General features: G+C 40.5%; 3 protein-coding genes across 5 annotated transcripts; 1 reads left to right on the forward strand and 2 right to left on the reverse strand.

Annotated features, from left to right (window-relative positions):
* Window positions 1–929: 929 nt before the first annotated feature.
* LOC105570376 (rho GTPase-activating protein 26) lies at window positions 930–7,815 on the reverse strand. 2 transcript variants are annotated; one of them, XM_012027512.1, is made up of 20 exons: window positions 7,353–7,815; window positions 6,884–7,041; window positions 6,600–6,671; window positions 6,161–6,262; window positions 5,973–6,083; window positions 5,748–5,852; window positions 4,993–5,064; window positions 4,700–4,766; window positions 4,319–4,416; window positions 4,132–4,226; window positions 3,942–4,023; window positions 3,723–3,828; window positions 3,427–3,648; window positions 3,092–3,197; window positions 2,623–2,977; window positions 2,338–2,548; window positions 1,882–2,041; window positions 1,732–1,788; window positions 1,591–1,670; window positions 930–1,522 (listed from the first exon to the last, which is right to left on the reverse strand). In XM_012027512.1, exons 1-20 carry the CDS (start codon window positions 7,510–7,512, stop codon window positions 1,431–1,433), a joined length of 2,511 nt encoding a protein of 836 aa, XP_011882902.1. In that variant the 5' UTR covers window positions 7,513–7,815; the 3' UTR covers window positions 930–1,430. The 2 variants fall into 2 exon arrangements, with proteins under 2 accessions (XP_011882902.1, XP_011882903.1); XM_012027513.1 differs by lacking the exon at window positions 4,993–5,064.
* A 628-nt stretch (window positions 7,816–8,443) lies between these two features.
* LOC105570377 (F-actin-capping protein subunit beta) lies at window positions 8,444–11,469 on the forward strand. 2 transcript variants are annotated; one of them, XM_012027514.1, is made up of 4 exons: window positions 8,444–8,675; window positions 8,930–9,141; window positions 9,230–9,602; window positions 9,733–11,469. In XM_012027514.1, exons 1-4 carry the CDS (start codon window positions 8,673–8,675, stop codon window positions 9,964–9,966), a joined length of 822 nt encoding a protein of 273 aa, XP_011882904.1. In that variant the 5' UTR covers window positions 8,444–8,672; the 3' UTR covers window positions 9,967–11,469. The 2 variants fall into 2 exon arrangements, with proteins under 2 accessions (XP_011882904.1, XP_011882905.1); XM_012027515.1 differs by having other exon boundaries at window positions 8,444–8,567.
* Window positions 11,470–12,039: 570 nt separating this feature from the next.
* On the reverse strand, window positions 12,040–17,410 carry LOC105570379 (eukaryotic translation initiation factor 5A). The gene is made up of 5 exons (XM_012027516.1): window positions 17,206–17,410; window positions 15,890–16,182; window positions 15,473–15,607; window positions 13,664–14,762; window positions 12,040–13,135 (listed from the first exon to the last, which is right to left on the reverse strand). Exons 1-4 carry the CDS (start codon window positions 17,393–17,395, stop codon window positions 14,691–14,693), a joined length of 690 nt encoding a protein of 229 aa, XP_011882906.1. The 5' UTR covers window positions 17,396–17,410; the 3' UTR covers window positions 12,040–13,135; window positions 13,664–14,690.
* Between the last annotated feature and the right edge of the window lie 384 nt (window positions 17,411–17,794).

Genomic DNA, 17,794 nt, shown 5'->3' on the forward strand with positions numbered 1-17,794 from the left:
CAGACTGAAATCGCCGCTTTTAAACCGTCTAAACCAAAATGCGCACACATCGTACGATACAACACCTTCGCCAAGAAAGGAACAAATTGATTCGCATGCTTTTACAGCATTTTTTCCTTGTTGGAATTCATAAAGAATGCAGTGTCGGATATGCACCTTATCCGTTGCCATTTTTAACTTTACTAAACTGAATTTTTATGATTATGTTGAGCCTTTCGCCATACTAAAGGTTTGTTTTCTGTTCCTGCACTGATGGACTAGTGCAGTAAGCTACAATGAGAAAATATATTCTTGTCTTACTCTAATTTATTGCACTAGTTCATCAATGCATATTTTGCATACTTTATTGTTAGTCGCTTAAAAAAAATTGGATTATTCATTTGTACACCTAATATAAACAAAATATTTTATAACTATATGCATCAAATTTTAAAATATTTAAGTGTTTGTTTTCAGTTTGCATTTTAATCCTACATTTATCAGTATTTTGTTATTGAGTAACAATATAATTACTTAGACTCGATGCAAGTTGAGAGTTCAACATTTAAAAAGCAAGATACAAATATTAAAATTTAAGTTGTGAAATTGGCTGTTTTTTTTATTATTCCTTCTTGAATTGGAGAGTAGTAACTGTGTTAGATGTATGTGTGACGCGTATCTAAAAATAGACATTTTTATCAATATTTCGGGTCAACCAATGATACGAACTATGCATATCATTCTACAGGAATCAACATTGTGATAAAATATATCTATTCACATATTCGTGCATTTATGCTTTGATCGTATAATGTTGAGTTATAACGAAACTGAAGTTTAGTTCTTCGAATCCAGTCTTTCAAGCGTTACGTCTTGCATTTGTTCTAATATCCGCGCGATAGAATATTAAATAATAGATAGGTTTGTAAAATGTTCCGAGATATTCAGTATTTTTCTCAATATGGCATTATATATTTTATTGTAACTATAATACAATGCTATAAAACGAATGGTTATTGCCTTTAAAATTTCCTACAAGCTCCATGGAATCTCCATATACATATGTTGCGTGGGAATGTTTTCTTTTAGTATAAATGTATTCAAATACATAAGAAATATTAATCTTGTATGTTCCTTATGCACATGTATATCATTCGCAAGAGATTATATATACAATTTAGTTACACATAGAATAAGATGGCTTCTAATAAATTATGTTTACATAAGAGTATATATATATATATATATATAATTGACTAAGCAGTGTATAGCCAAAATTGATATGAAAGCTCAACACACGGCTGTCTTTGCATTGTATAGCGTAGCTCTCATTAATTTGCTTCCTTCACTGGTGTCAAGAACATTAAAAGAATATTTGTAAATTTATCTTGTAATAATAAAATTGTCTACATTTTTCTCAGACGCTCTTTGGTTTCTTATCCTCGCGGTACTTAGGGTAGCTGCTCCACATAATTCTTCGGCACTAAACCAGTTTTACCATTTAATGTACCTTCCAGCCAACCTGGCTCCAAAGAGGCCTTGACTGCAATAGTATATTTTGTTACGTGCTTTCTTCAAAATCAACAATATATAATGTCGCGTTGCTCTTACCGTTTGTAATAATTTGATTTGGTTCAAATGATAATTCGCCATCGTTTTCTGCCATACAGGCGTATAAGGTCCGTACTCTCCTGAGAATTCAAACAAACTTAGAATCTCAACCTTTCTAAATTTTACGTATTGAGTACTTACCAAATTCCTGGAATTTGGCCAGGACTCGAACGTCCACTGCTGGGCGAAGTGTTGATGCTACAATTATGCATAAAATCACAATCAAGAATTTATCGAATGTACGACAAAACGTATATAGCTTTTTGTCGACGGAAAAATTGATTATCTTACGGGCATATCGATGACGAGTTGTTACGCTGAGGATAAGCCGTAGGATAGTGAACGGATATCATGGTGCCACGTTTTTGCTTTATCGGTAACTCGCTTGTAAAGGGGTGAGGATCCGACGCGATCGATTCGCTCGAACTACTGGTATTACCACCGCTCAGGACTGAGATAATAAAATTTTTATGTATAAAAAAAGTGGCGTTACGGATTATTGCAAAATAATACAACCATAGACTTCTATATACTATTAGACTGCTGTCTTCGAACTGAAAAGTGAGGCAAGAGTTCCACCATGTCTTGTTAGGTAAATAAAGTAGTGTGTGTCCATCGGTGTATCACACATACTACTTTATTTAACAAAACATGACGGAACTCTTGCCTCACTTTTCAACTCGAAAGTAGCAGCCTAGTAGTATATAGAAGTCTATGAATACAACAAAGAGGAATGTAACTAGAGACCTTTGTCGGCTGAATGATACATGAGATTTGTGTTAGTCAATTTGATGCGACTGCCACTGCCGCTGGTGCTACCGATGCGACTGTCCAAGTACGATGGTATACGATGGCTTGTGTTGTCGAGATCCTCGTAGTCCCCGTTGTTTCTCTCGTCGACTGTAGGCGACTTGTTAACAGTCAAAGGCTGGCCGTCGTAGTAAGATCTTGTAACAAGCTGTAAACAAAGATATACATAAATATACATGCGAAATTAAAACGATAAAAGAAAAGACTATGCTGAAAACTCACGTGCGCGTGCGACGATGCGGGTGTAACCGTTACCGCCGTGTGTAGTGGATATCTTAAAAATGCCGTTCCGTTGCCCGAGGAAGTCGGGCCTTCTTCTACTATAACACATTGCACTTTGCCTGGGATAACGCTGGTTTGCAGCGTGGACTGTGCCGCTATCGCGCGTAAAGAATCTTGGGGTGGCCCAGCTACTATTCTCTCACAATTCTCAATCAATATTTCCACGACAATATTGTAAAATTTTATGTCCATTATAGAGGCTACAGTTTCTTCTTCTGGTCGTAACAAGGTTGGACCGAAACACACCGCCAAGTTCCCCACGGTCATCAGATTTTTATCACTTTTCTTCGCCACGCTGAAAATTTCATCCAAGTTCGAATAAAATGTGAAATCACAGGAAAATAGTCTATAAGCAAATCTCCGAAATACACAGATAGCGCTAAATCCCATAAATATAATAATTTCTTACCTGCAAAGATGAGTAATAAGAAGGGTCACCATATTGAAATTGGCCGTAGGTAATCGATAAACGAGACTGTGTATATCATTTATCCGAATTTCCTTCATCTCCTGTTCTGTTAGATGGCATATAAATATCACAATAAAACTTTAGTTTTGCATTCACTGTCAGTGTTACTGATATGTCGAAAAAATGATAATAACGGGGAGAGCGAAGGCAAGTATTTACTTTAGAAAGACAGAAAGAGAGAAAAGAGCAAATCTCTCGTGGAATCCCTTAAACCCTCAAAAATAGACACAATGGTAAAAATAAAACAATATGATATCAAGAATACCTATACGCACTCGCAGATGTAATGAAGCTGTTGTAGTATCGGAAGGTCATCAACGGCTCGGACAATGTTCTCAGGTAAGTTTTGAGCGCACTGGTAATAGTTTTACTCTCCCACTCAAAACGATCACTGAGGTTGAGCTTATCCACTTTCCTCTTATCAAGACCCATCGTCAGGAGTTTGCTTACTTTAGAAGCAACTCCGACCACTCTGTATAGACCTTGCTCTTCTAGTCCTGTTGAATGATTATTGAGGGATAATTGTTAAAATCAACGATCAGAAAGCTCGATTAACTTGACAAAGAATCACCTCTATCTTCCAGCGCCGCAATGCATTTCGACACAAACGTAAAACCGGTTTCAGCCAATGTCAAATCTTCAGGTTTTGCGGAAGAGCCTAATCGCGGACTGAAGGTCTGAAAAAATACCTCGATAATTACACACAATTCACGCACCCATGAAAGATAGAAAAAGGATATTACTAGTAAGAGCGATTTTCGACATCACTTAAATGCACCAAGATACTTACAGGCTCCTTCCCATCCATAGCATCCATCCATAACTTTCTATCCTCTTCGGAAAGTGCTTGGAATGTATATGTTACATTTGGTCTGCAAACAACAAAGAGGCTTCTTTTAATCATCTTTCGTTTATAGAATGAAATAGAGTAGGCTGAAATAACTGTATGTTCAATATGATTAAAGTTGAATTGAACTTACTTATCAACGGCAGTGATATCAAAGCAAAATCTTTTCTCGATGGTATCCGATGTTCGTCGTATGCAAGACGCTAGCGTAAAGGTTTCCTTGCTACTCTATAAAAAAAAAAGTTGAGACATTATCCCAAAGATCCTCGATAAGAGCACACGTTACATGTGTTAATAATTTCTTTGTAATTTTCACTTACAAATTTTCCTGTGAGTTGATTGTAAGGGATCATAGTGAATTCTTTCCTATCCTTTTGATATGTGCAATATTGTTTTGTCCATGTTGTACCAAATGCTTCTACAAACATCATGTTTTTAGCGATGTAACCGGCGACATTTGTAATATAAAAGGCAGTTGTACTAGCGCCCCCGAAATAATTAGTTTTTACACCGAGAGAATTTTCTCTTAAAATTTACCTTGAAAATCATGTAAGCGTGGAACAACATGACATTTTAAGAAACTCACAAAGTTCTTCGAAATGCTGTGTTGCCCCACGATTACATGATTTTCAGGACAAATTTTAAGAGAAAATTCTACCCGTGTACCAAAAAAACATCTGTTTATGCTACAATGGACTTACTTTTCTCCATTAGGAACAGATAGCCTTCACGCGAGTGCGACTTATTGAGACCACTTTCTACCGCGGACTAAGGGAAAAAAACGATTATGGGTATGTACAGAAAGGATACTTTACATTTAAAAAAATATTCATAATTATTGATAAGTAACCAAATTGATATACTTGATTTTCAACGCATGCACTTTATGCGATAGAATAATATTTGCAAAACCACGAAACAACATGTTTCTACACGTCTGGTGTTTACTAGGTAATGAAAAGAAGAGATGCAAAAAAATCTCTATACAACGTACCTTTTTCATGTCCTTCATTTTATTCATAAGTGATTCAGTTTTATCCCGGGTAGCAAGGAAATTCTCTCTAGTCTTGTGAAACACACGCACACACACAAATAAAAATTAGTAAGCAATTATCCATGCTGTTATCAATCCTAATAAATTTATATATTATAAAGAGTAATTTAGCCGTGTGTTACAGATTTGATCTCTCGACGGCTACGGCTCGAGGCCATGGTTCTTGTTCCAGCGATATCCTCATACCATGATTCCAAAAAGAAAATTATATCAAATATTTATAACAATGCACTTCTGCTAAACTCTACTTTAATGCGCAATGTAAACACAAATTAAATTTGTTTTATTAGCAACCACATATGCGCGCGTTACTTGCGGAATTCTGTATGTTTCTTTTTAAATCTATCAAAATTAATTTTTAATTAATCACTAACTTGTTAACTTGTGTTTTGCATGTGTAACTTTGCCTAATTCAAGCTAAGAACTCTCGTTGTGAGTGATATTAGAAATACTGTAGAACAAACGTGTATCTAAATGTTAGTGATGCATGTTTCAAAAACATCTTCTTGCATACAAAACATAGCAGCGGTAGCACTAAATCGTTAAAATAGTGATTCTACGTTACATCGTCACTCGCGTAATGCGAATTAGCTGGAAATAAGTATACCGACTAGAGAGATAAAATACTTTCTCTTATATCGCTTAACACGTACGTTTAAGCAGTTAGAGACGCGTTACAGCAATTAATTACCAACCTTCTGGATCTTCAATTGCAGCTCCGTCATATAAGGTTTAAAATCTTTCGCAACCTCGTGGCCTTGATGATAGAATGTCAGCCATCCAAACATAAATCCCAACAACTAGAAAGTTTTACGCCACGTTAGACTGTGCTTAGCAATTTGGCACGCGCACACGTGTTTCACGCGCAAGACTTAAGCGAACGCAAGAAGAGATAATTATGTAGTCGTTCAAACAATCACCGTTTCGACAAATTCAAACTTTTTCCGCTCCTGAACCTCCTGCAGTAAAAATACATATTCCAGGCTGGCTTGGGAGAAGTGTCTCTCGGCCATCTCCAAGGTTGCATCAGCCTGCGCACATGCACATACAAGATGTCAGTCGTTTTAAAAATATACAGTTCTCGTTTTTCGTAGAGCATTAAACGCACCTCTTGCAAAACATTGTCCTGCTTCTTCGTGGATAAATTCAAGTAACGCTCTTGGCTCTGGCAAAATTTGATCGTCTGCTTCTCGAATTTCTTCTTTCCATCCTGAAATGTCGGATGCGAGGAATATTCATTACATTCGTTAGGTAAATAAAACTGAAATACGAAGGAATAAAGAGCCGCGGCAGGATGTTAAACGTCTAAATAATTCTCATTTGAAATTTATCGCGAAAAATATCACCTCATCCTAGCTGATGTAGTATTTGTCGCAATAAATTTCAAATAACAATTATCTAGACATTTAACATCCTGTCGCGGCTCTTCGGTCCCTATTCCTTCGAATTTATGTTTGTCACACGAGAGCCTTGTGAACTTCATTAATTTGTTAAAACTGAAGTATTTTACAAATAAATATATACGCATGTAAGAATCATGGCTTTACCTTAACTCCACCGATATGTTCTTTCCTAAAATTTTCCAAGGGCAGTATAATCTGGTTGTACGCTTGTTCCAGCTAGAAGGAGGAAAAGCTATATTAAGACCCGACGATGACATCATAGCAGTCTCTTAAAAGATGGCACTTAAATGAATCCTTCCTTATGTTAACATTACAGAATCGCAGAGTCATGTGTCAGAAGCCACGGGCGGAGCAAATAGATTCTACAAACCAGAACTACAAGCTACAACTACAAACTAGTCCTTATCCGCATTCGGAATGTTGCGTACCATGCGATCCCTCTCATCTTCTATGGATGCGATGAGCTTGCCAAATTCTTTCAGGCTTTGCGATATGTGAGTCTCGTCCTCGGTTTGGCTCTCGCCGATGCATTCGAAACTAAAGTTTTGCAACGTTTTGGAAAAGGCTCTTTGTGCCCTCGACAGGTCTAGAAAGACACCAACGTTATTGACTAATTTAACGAACAAGGCCCGGTCTAGGATTACATTAATGGGAGGGGGAGGGGGGGCGGATACTCGTCTATCTCTAACGAAGGAGGAAAAAGCGGGCAGATCGCTATCCCTAAAACTCGCTGCGTCGTGGAGAAACGTCGCACAAGCGCCGACTCTCGCTAATCGCTCGTCAAGTTAAATTGTACGTGCAACAGCTGTTACAACAATCACATGTCCCGACGGGCCGGATAAAAAAAAAAGGAGGCGAGGGCGGGGAGGGAGGGGAACCGCCGTCCCCCGAACTCACTCTTAGTGGCCAGCAATAAATCTTTGACCTCCTTAACGAGCCGCTTGATCTGCTGGCTGGTCTTCTCCAATTCGCGCTCGTGGTAGTGAAGATTCTCGCGGAAGTACGGACTGTCGGTTAAACAATCCGTGAACTCGAGTGGTTTGAGGCCAACACCCATTCTCGCTTCTTGCTCACGAGGATACCAGGGTCATGAATATGAGGCGGGAGGGAGACGAGGCCCCGGTTGTCTTGTCCGCGCGAGCTCGCCGCGTCACCCGCGATCAGCCGCGATAAGGCGCGCGATCACTATCATTACTGCCGGATTAATCGCGCGTATTCACGCAGACTCGCCATCATCGGGACGCAATGTGTCCAAACACTTTACAGTTTAACGCGGACCGTGCATGTACACGCACGCACACACGTACACGTACACGACACACACAGACACACACACACACACCGTACACGTAGCACTCGGGAGCTCGACCGAGGGTGATGAATTCAATAGCGGCGACGAGATGACGCGCGGGACGAGAGGCGCGATCTCTAGAGAATCAGAACGGGAGGGGGAGAGCAAATTCCGCGCGTTTGTCATAGAGAGATTCAGGACTGCGGTAAAAAAAAAATTAGCCCTTTTTTAATCGCGCATCGGAGAGAGAGAGAGAGAGAGAGAGAGAGAGAGGCGCGAAACGCGCGGGGACGTACGCATGAAGGTCCGTTCACATTTCTGGGGTTGAGATACAGGAAGAATGGAAGAACCATGGTTTAAAGATACAAGGTGGAGCAATCTGGCGGGTGCGCCAGTGTCAACCAATCAGAAGTGGCCCAAACCGCCGAATTGGACCAATCAGAAATTTGCCCCAACCTTCCAACTGCAAATCATTGGCGGTCGAACGCAGGAAGAGCCAATCAACAATTTGCCCGAAAAATCGGTTGCACGCGCAATGTTTCACCTTGTGTCTTTACACCGTGGAGAGAACCATCTGCACTGGGTGAAATCAGCGCGAATCAGCGCAATCTCGCGCGCGCGCGCGACCGGCCAATCCGCTCGCGCGACGCGGCGGCCGCCGCGGGAGCGCTCAGTTTGGCCAGCCTGCGACGCGAACAGTTAACCTCGCTCCTTTCGGAGGCCAACAGCCCAGCGACGAGCGCGACAAACCAATCGCCGCTCGCACCACGACACACCCTTTCAATGCCCGTCTCGTTTATTTTTGAGACGATCCTGGCGAGGTAGTGGCTAATAAAAAAAATACGTTTTACGTTTACCTCATTGTCGACGTCGGCCAATAAGATTTTGATGTTCGTCGGCCTATAACCAATTTAAATTGCGACAGTATGGTAAGACAATCAGCCTCTGCGTTTCGCCCGTCCGCTTGTCGTCGCGTCTAGACGCGTGTGCCTCGGCAATTAAATGCAATTCCAGGAACCGTCCGGGGGCCAAGCCCCGCTCGCGCGGTCGTCCGCGGACCCCTTTCGCTCGCGCTCGAAACCGTAGTTGCCCGGAGAGAGAAATAGGGGGTCGATTAGCAGCGTCGTGAATGCATAAGTTGTGTACTGTACTCCCGTTTCTCTGTTACATGTGCGTACCGCAGACAGAGCAGCAAATGGATTGTGCGCTAGACCTGATGCGGAGACTGCCTCCGCAGCAAATTGAGAAAAACCTCAGCGACCTGATCGACTTGGTTCCTTCGCTGTGCGAGGATCTACTGTCCTCCGTAGATCAACCGCTGAAGATTGCCAAGGACAAGGAGTCTGGCAAGGACTACCTGTTGTGCGACTACAATAGGGACGGGGATTCCTACAGGTTTGATGGCAACTCTTTTAGAATTGTTTAGGTCACTCAGTGGAAAGAAGGTAGTTTGTCCATCGAACAAACACGACGATTTTTACAGATCTCCCTGGAGCAACACTTACGATCCGCCGCTGGAGGATGGCTCGATGCCTTCCGAGCGATTGAGGAAACTCGAAATAGACGCCAATCATGCCTTTGATCAGTATCGAGAGCTCTATTTCGAAGGTGGAGTCTCGTCGGTGTACTTGTGGGACTTGGATCACGGCTTTGCGGCGGTGATTCTCATCAAGAAGGCCGGCGACGGCTCCAAGAAGATCAAGGGATGCTGGGACTCGATACACGTGGTCGAGGTGCAGGAGAAATCGACCGGCCGCACCGCTCACTACAAACTCACATCGACGGCCATGCTGTGGCTGCAGACCAACAAGCATGGCTCTGGTACAATGAATTTGGGTGGCAGTTTAACACGTCAGGTAAATCTTACAATTCGACACACGATGTTGAAAACTGCGCCAAGCTCTCGGCTCCATTTTCGTTGATTCGCTTCCAAGTTCGCCTTGCGTCTTGGCGGATTAAAAAACATTGCATGTTTCGCAATCGCAGGTGGAGCAGGACGCGCAGATCAGCGAAACGTCCCCTCATATCGCGAACATCGGCAGAATGGTGGAAGACATGGAGAACAAGATTCGTAACACGTTAAATGAGATCTACTTCGGCAAAACGAAGGACATCGTGAATGGGCTGCGGTCGGTGCAATCTTTGGCCGACCAGAGACAACAGGCCGCGCTCAGGCAAGATCTCGCGGCGGCGCTGCAGAGGCGAAACGCTAACAATTGATCTTGTGAAGAGCAGGAAAGTTTCGATTACGATTATGAATAGATTTCATGGTATTTTTGGATCCTTTCATCTCGCTTGGGATCTCTCGATTTTCATAGGCGTCTTTATATCTTTAGAATCCGCGGGACTTTGGATTCTTAAGAGTTTCTGAATCTTTTGCGGCGGTCTTGCGAGTTTTTTCCCATATAGGTCGTAAAATCTTGTTGGACTCTTTGGGAATTTTAAATGCCGTGACTTGAGCCTTTTCCAAGTCGGACCGTATCTATAGAGCTCATAAAATTCTACGAATTATTGTCTGCATTATCGGAGATGACACTTATTACTGTACTTTGTTGCCCTAAAGAGATATGAATCAATCACGGACGCGTTGATTAAACCTAAACAGTATGAAATACTTTGTTTAATTTAGAATGAAATAGAGTTTATTGTAAATATGCGGGAAAGGTGCAACGCGTTTTAGAACGGTAAATTAGGTAAAGAACAATGTAAAATGCAAAAGAGAGTGAATTATAATAACATAATGCTTACTATGTAAAAGCTAAAAAAAATACATTTAGTAATTCTTTTGATTTGTATAAAGTTTTATGAATGATTGCAAAACGGTAACGAATTCATAACATTTTTGTAATGTTTAAAAAGTATTAATGTTCCGCTTATACTGTTTAGGGTTAAATTTAAAAGCGCGATATTTAGCGCTGAAAACAATACAACGGTTTGCGTAAAGTTGGGGAGGAAATATTGTAAGGAAATTTTGTCCTCGCAAATGGAAATCTTTCAAAAGCTGCTCACAAAAAATAATTCATTTATATTGAAATTATTTAGATAGGAAAAAGTGAGACAAACTGAAAATTATAACATTTGGATATTAAAGGATAACCCGTCTACGCTATTTAAAGTTAAATTTGTGTCACAGCTAATCCTTTCCGAGGGACAGTGTAAAACGACTTATTTACGCAAAAGTCCAAAAGGAGCGGTTGCATTTTGCATTTGTTAATGATGAATCCATATATAATGCGTAAATAAAAGTTTTCAAATTAAACTTTATTCGTTTGTATTAAATTTCACGAGTACAAAAATCTGCTGGTACCATAGATCCTCTAGAAAGCTGCAGATCCCTATTATCGGAGTCTTTCTTACGCAATTTATTCCGTATACATTGTTCCGGCGTGCTCTAATACGCATGGATCTTTGATACTACAGATCCTTGGACTGACAAGTTATCAGGATCTCGAAGGATCGCCAGTACCACGAATCTTGCACCTTGAAAGCAACAACTAAATATTCCTTTTACTCTCATCCTCGAAACTCGTCGACACTCTTGATACGTGAGGTGACAAACGAATACCGAAGACTCCTGGTACCATAAATCCTTGAACCCTTGCTAATGACTGCGCAATCATACATATTGAGAATCTCGCATATTCTATATGATCCATGAGCGCACTAGATTATCTCTTGTAACGGAGACGCAAAAAAAAAAAAATACCGCGTAGAATTCGTAAGTACATAAACGAAAAGAAAAGCAGTTTTTATGTTAGTGCCTTTTTTTACACTTGATTTACACCACCGATATTATTACCCATAACTTATTTCTTCCATAATTATACTATTATATGAATTAACTTAACAAAGTAATTTAATATTTCCTTTTTTTTTTTGCAAATTCCGAATGATGGCAGTGTGCGGGCGAGTCAGTCTAAGAAAGGGCTAAAAAAAGACATTATCATGTCGCTCCTGTGAATATTTTCTTCCAGTATTTCTATACTATTATTCTTTTTCCATATGTATATTGATACCTTCTCTCTTTCGGTTATAATTAACAGTCGAAAGAATCATGAGCCTGGTCCAACATAGCACACATAGATTACAGTATTAATTAATTAGACGTTATTTTGTTTATTTCGATTATAATAGACAAGTTTTCGATTTTAATATCGTCGCAAAAAATCAAAGTCATCAAGGAAGGCGCGTTGTTTCGCGGTTACCCTTTTATTGAATAAAGGACTTGAAAACAAACTCTTATAAGATATAGCTTTTAGGAGGGATGTAAGGATAATAATTGTTAGATATATCGGAATTTACATATACATATATTTGGCGATTTGGGGTCTTCGTATTTATTTGTTACGTAAAGGAACTTTGTTAAGTGTTGAAGGACATTTAATCGCTAGGAGCATATTTAAAACGACGATCCTAACGAGGTTCGGATGATGTCAAAGTTCTCGCAGCGAGTCATAAGCAATCTGAATGTTTCAACGTAGAAAAAAATAAATAAAAACTTAAAATCTCTAGAACGCTGTGTTTTGTATTGGAGATAAGATAATTCTTTTACAGAAAAACAGGATGCGAGTTATCGCGAGGACACCAAATCGAGCAAATTCAAAGTCACAGAGTTCCATGAGGGAGAAAAACGTATACCTTCCAATGATAACTGTGATTACACTCTCGTAGTTAATTATCTGCTTATAATTATTCCTAATCATTCAGACTGCACTTTCGGAACAATTTTTTTTTCTTTTATACAAACGATGTCATGAGATGGAAAGGATGGTAAGGAAAAAAGTTCTTCACGCACACTTTGCAAGTTCACACAAGAATCTTCCACTCGCGGCTCTCCTCTCACTGTATCTAATTATAATCTCTGTCTCTAATGTTACACAGTCTAATTAAAAGTTATCTTATTGATTGAAGGCGGTTTGTGTAACCTGTTCTGAAAAATGTTTATTAAAACGAGATATTACAATAAAATGTAATAAAATCTGAGCATTCGTAAGCCAATTACAGTCTCCGAACTTGACGCGATGTTATATCGCGTCGCACCAGCTGTTTCAAAACGCGCAAAGTGTTAGTTTGTGTGATTCTCAAGATCTCGATGTTCCTGGATTTAAAGGTCTAAATCGTTTATCTCGACTCTTCTGTATCATGACTTTATCGTGTTCTTACACGTATTTCTAAAGTTCTTACACGTATTTCATGTCTCATACAAACTTATTCCTCTTATCTCAAAATTCCTACGATTTTGAGATCTTTGAAAAATTGATTGCATACTTAAAAATTTAAAGATCCAAATTCATAGATTTCAAATCCATGAATTTAAAATCTTATATTCGGAATCCATGAATTTTTCAGGTACATGGATATCACGCACTTTACGATATCATTAATCTTCCTGACTCTTCTCATGTAAATTTTTCAGAAATTAACTGTTAGATTTTTTATTTTGAAATTTTCAGATCTTCAAGTATCTAAGATTTTAAATATTTTTAACATTTTAGTTTCCAATTAGCAAAATTTTAATTCTCTAGAGAATTCTCAAATTCCTGATCCTTTTAGCTACTAACGCTTTATATAAGAAAGTGACAACTTTTCAACTACAACTTTTCAACAGAAAGTTGATTGGGAAATACAAGCTGAGAAAGCCTAGAGATGCATCCTGGACTTTTTTTAAAGAATAGAGAGAACGAAATTATTTACAACTTTGTTGTAAACTTTAGTGGTTAAAAGGATCAGGAATTTGAGTTCTCTAGAGAATTAAAATTTTGCGAATTGGAAACGGAAAGGTTCAAAAAAATTTTTAATCTTGGATATTCAAGATCTCAAAATTTCAAAATAAAAAATCTAACAGTTAATTTCTGAAAAATTTACATGAGAAGTCAGGAAGATTAAGGATCTCGTGAATTGAGCGATATTCATGTACCCGACAAATTCATGGATATATACTCTTTCATATCGAATAAACTTCGACGTTTATTAAATTAAAGTTATATTAGACCTAAAAATCTCGAGAACTCGAGCTCTTTCTATAAAAAAAGAAGGAAACTTTTAGCATTGTGTAGAAATCCCATATAGCGAAACTCCAGTCTTATCGATCATTACAGGAAAGATGCTTGAAGTGAGCTGCTTTGTGTCGGGCATCGCTAGCATCCCATGAAAAATTGTTCCGCGCGCGCGCGCTCAAGGACTTCAGGGTCCTTTTCCCACGACCTCTTCATATTGGTCTCCAACAATTTTCTCTTTCTCTCGCATATTCTCTCATGTACTCTCTTTCTCTTTCTCTCTCTCTCACTCACACACATAAGTGTAATAAGTTACAAAGCTGTTGTAAATAATTTCTTCTCTCTATTCTTTAAAAAAAAAAAGTCCAGGATGTATCTCAAGGCTTTCTCAGTTTTTATTTTCCAATCAACTTTCTGTTGAAGTTGTCACCACTTTCTTATATAACAAACAACGCGTGTGTATGTGTGTGTAACTGACTAGGTATACGTGTATCTAGGTATATATGTATCTGTATCTGCCTGTTTATCTGTATGTATACGTGTCCAAGTGTACATAATTGTACGTATACCTAGTTTTTGCTTTTTCGGATTTTAGTTGAATATTGTTGAATAAAATAATTAAGTAAAGCGGATATCATTTCGATAAAAGTCGTTTCTCGCATTGGCGCGTTGCTGTTGTTACGTGGAACTGCTAGCCCGTTTTGCTTTCTCCCCTTTCTCCCCCTCAATTTCTATTCTCTTTCTCACTCTCTCAGACACTCTTTTCTCTCTCTCTCTCTTTCGTGCTTCCACTCTCTTCATCATCTTCCTCTAGATTTTTTTTGGTTATATTAATGTTGTTTATCCTGTTTGACCAATAGTAAAGGTGTTGATTGATTGGCTAAGCGGGTGGTTTTTGCTCGAATGTGTGTTGGGCTTCTGTCGTCGTAGTCGTCCGGCTGAACACAATTATTTGTCGAGGGAGGTGTTATTTTTGACGGCAATTACTACCTCCTCACCGCATGCCTTGAGTACAGTGCACTAAAAAGTACAAAATAGATTTATACAGTATATATTATTCTAGTATGAAATTCTCGGTGAGTGACTCTTACTTAAAAACGACGCGCTACTATTGAAGGAACATTACAGGTAAATATTAACTTTTTAAATACAACTGTACGTATATACGTACGTAATAGTAATCTTTGTGTGTAATACGATGAAAATGAAGAAAATTAGGAAAATATTTTGAAATCCGACAATGCCACGGGCAATTGGCTGCACCATTATAGTTTTAACTTTCAGAACAATTTCTAAAACTGCCTACAAAAAATTAGCAGTAACAAATGATGCAAGTGCTACTGTGCTCCAAAGTTTTTGAAAACTACAGTCAAACCGCACGAGTTAATGAATCATTGGTACTTGTAACGAAAAATAATATAAATTAATGAAGAAAATCAGAAACTTTTACGTTCTTCACTATCATAAATTATATGTTAGAAGTAGAGAAATCACATTAAGCGAATCGTGTGAGTTTCTATTTCATTTGACCTGTTCCTCGACAAATTGCGAATTCATACATCATGTAAATAAAATTGTAAACTATGCAAGACAAACTGCCCGCACATGTGTCTCACATACGCACAGTTTGACGGTATTCACAATTGCATTCTAAACAATATTACAATTTGAATACAACATGCAGGAACGTTAACAAGTACAGTTCCTTGTGCGCACAAAGGCATACTTACAAGTAACTCTTTTCCAGAATCGAAATCAGCACGTAGCTGTGTTCCCAAATCACCATCAGGTATCTTGAGATCTTCGCGCAGTTCTCCGTTATCAGCCATCAGACAGAGATAGCCGTCGTCAGATATATCTGTAAGCTGTCGCGAAACAATTGCAATGCTTTTCATATCTTGCGAAAACGCATTCTTTACGTGTCGCGGGTGACTCGAAGTTTTAAAATGGACTTTGTTCGACCCATCCCTCCTTGCATTAACAACAAAGTTTGAATCATTAGTACTCGGCACAAAATGCAAGCAACAATAAGGTGCAATGATAGAAATATTGTCAGTAGTCCGACGAATAAATAGATTAAAAGTGTGGAAGGACAACGCTACATTTAGTCCGCTAATGTGCAGGAAAGTGAGAAGACGCGCCCTTACCTGGTAATCTTCCCGCTTAACAAACGGCACATCCATGTTATGTGTGGAGGGGCAGATATCCTCATATTTCTTGGAGGTGAATATGTCGATACCTACTAAGTGAACCTTGGCATGACCATGTTTGCCAGTCTTAGAAGTCGACATTTCTACAATCTTGCACGGGCGAGATTTCAACATGACGAAGCCATTTTTGCGCAGTGCCGAGCACTGCATAGGGTATGTCACGGAGGCGCCTGAATCTCCAGTCTCAAAGTGAGTATCCTCGATATCTGCCATTGTTGTTTGATGGATATCTGCGCGGGGCACAAATTGGTATTAAAAGGCGGTTAAATCAATGACTCAACTAGTCAATTGTTTCGTAGATCAACCTCTCCTGGAGAAAAACGCTCTAAACCTGACACTAATGGTGCAGAGACAGGCTAGATCTCTTTGCCCATTGATACCCTACTAAGAATGCGCTCAGTTTCGCCCATGATGCACCATTTATTCAAATGTTAAAGAAGGTTAAAGAAGATTAAAGAACTGATGTATCATGCGCGAAACACAACGCACCCCTACTTTAATCGTGCACTGACGAAGCTACTTGGAGCGCCGAATTCTACTGAAAAAATTCTGAAACTGCATCCGCTTAGCTGACGAACGTGAGAAATGAAATATCGGCGTCGTCATCGGCACGAGAAACAAAGACCGACTGAATAGAAATTACGGATTCGACAACATTCTCGCCTTTACGGAATTATCCGCACGTTTCTACGTAGACCGACGTCGTTCGGCTCGTGATTTCTATCGGCAACACGCGAGTCACCAGGACCCGGGAGCGCTTTCCGGCAACGTGGTTACACCCGGATGAGCAGGGTGACCACGTGGCGCGTCGTCGCGCAGGGAGTTCGCGTGCGAACAAGAGGTGTCGGAGGCGGACGGGGAGGCGCGACTAACCAAAGATCTCTCGCGCGGCCCGAGCACGGGGGGACCGCGGGCGCCCCGCGGCGCTGGGTCGATCCGCGCGGATCGCGTTCGTGGCGCGCGTACGCGACGCGCCCCGAGACGCCGGCGGGCTAGGCGCGCACGGCGTATTTCAAGCGGTAGGAAGCCGAAGCGAGGCACGGAACCGTACGGGCGAGAGCGGGCCACATTGCCAGCGCGGAAGACCGCGTTGCCGTCGCGTCCGCGTGGCGTCACGTCGCGCCGCGTCGCCGCCGCCGCGCGGACGCGAGCCGGCCCGACATTTACCCGTGTATTGTCAACGTTCCGCCGCTCGTTCGGGCAATTAGCACCATTAGTTAAAGCCGAAAGCGAGAGCAGCTCGGGATACTCACATGTGATCAAAATGGATACTCTAACCAGAAGGTTTGTGTTGCGCCGGCGCGCCACGGAATCGTAATAGGGGTTCACAACATCGACTGCACGGATGTTCGTGCTGCTCTCGCGGCCTGCAGCCGCGCGGCGCCGCCGCTCGCGCCGCCTCGCGGCGCAACGACGCGTCCCAATTGGCCGAAGATCGTTCATTTATAAGAGGTCCGTTCGCGTCGAATGCCCCACATGCTCCCCTACCTTGCCCCAACGACCAATACCGTCATTTTCTTTACGACTGAGGTGACGGTATTGGTCGTTGGAGCAAGTTAGGGCACGGTCTAAAGCCCGTATCAGACTATGGATTGGGATTGGGATTAGATTGAAATTTGACCAACCAGAGTAAAAGTTACTGAACTTGAGATTAGTACACTTTACTGTGATTGGTTAAATTTCAATCTAATCCCAATCCCAATCCGTAGTCTGATACGGGCTTAAAGCCTTGTGTCCACGATCCAAGAACTGTGTCCAAGTTCTAGCATCGTGGACATTGGCCTTTACATACAGGTCCGGAAAGTCATATGGTGGGGGTAGGTCGAATTTTTAAGCCAATAA

The sequence above is a fragment of the Vollenhovia emeryi genome, unplaced genomic scaffold (genome assembly GCF_000949405.1).
Source record: "Vollenhovia emeryi isolate VEMERY1.0 unplaced genomic scaffold, V.emery_V1.0 DF939120.1, whole genome shotgun sequence".
NCBI classification, from domain to species: domain Eukaryota; kingdom Metazoa; phylum Arthropoda; class Insecta; order Hymenoptera; family Formicidae; genus Vollenhovia; species Vollenhovia emeryi.

What these genes read in the sequence shown, in the direction of transcription:
- LOC105570379 (XM_012027516.1), bottom strand. Translation starts at nt 17,395, where the DNA reads ATGAACGATCTTCGGCCAATTGGGACGCGTCGTTGCGCCGCGAGGCGG. An exon ending in AGTATCCATTTTGATCACAT is followed by an intron (nt 16,183 to 17,205) that starts GTGAGTATCCCG and finishes TGCCCCGCGCAG; the next exon opens with ATATCCATCAAACAACAATG. An exon ending in ATTCTGGAAAAGAGTTACTT is followed by an intron (nt 14,763 to 15,472) that starts GTAAGTATGCCT and finishes TGTACTTTTTAG; the next exon opens with TGCACTGTACTCAAGGCATG.
- LOC105570377 (XM_012027514.1), top strand. An exon ending in AGGGACGGGGATTCCTACAG is followed by an intron (nt 9,142 to 9,229) that starts GTTTGATGGCAA and finishes CGATTTTTACAG; the next exon opens with ATCTCCCTGGAGCAACACTT. An exon ending in GTGGCAGTTTAACACGTCAG is followed by an intron (nt 9,603 to 9,732) that starts GTAAATCTTACA and finishes TCGCAATCGCAG; the next exon opens with GTGGAGCAGGACGCGCAGAT.
- LOC105570376 (XM_012027512.1), bottom strand. Translation starts at nt 7,512, where the DNA reads ATGGGTGTTGGCCTCAAACCACTCGAGTTCACGGATTGTTTAACCGAC. An exon ending in TGCAATTGAAGATCCAGAAG is followed by an intron (nt 5,065 to 5,747) that starts GTTGGTAATTAA and finishes GTGTTTCACAAG; the next exon opens with ACTAGAGAGAATTTCCTTGC. An exon ending in CAGCTTCATTACATCTGCGA is followed by an intron (nt 3,198 to 3,426) that starts GTGCGTATAGGT and finishes GCCATCTAACAG; the next exon opens with AACAGGAGATGAAGGAAATT.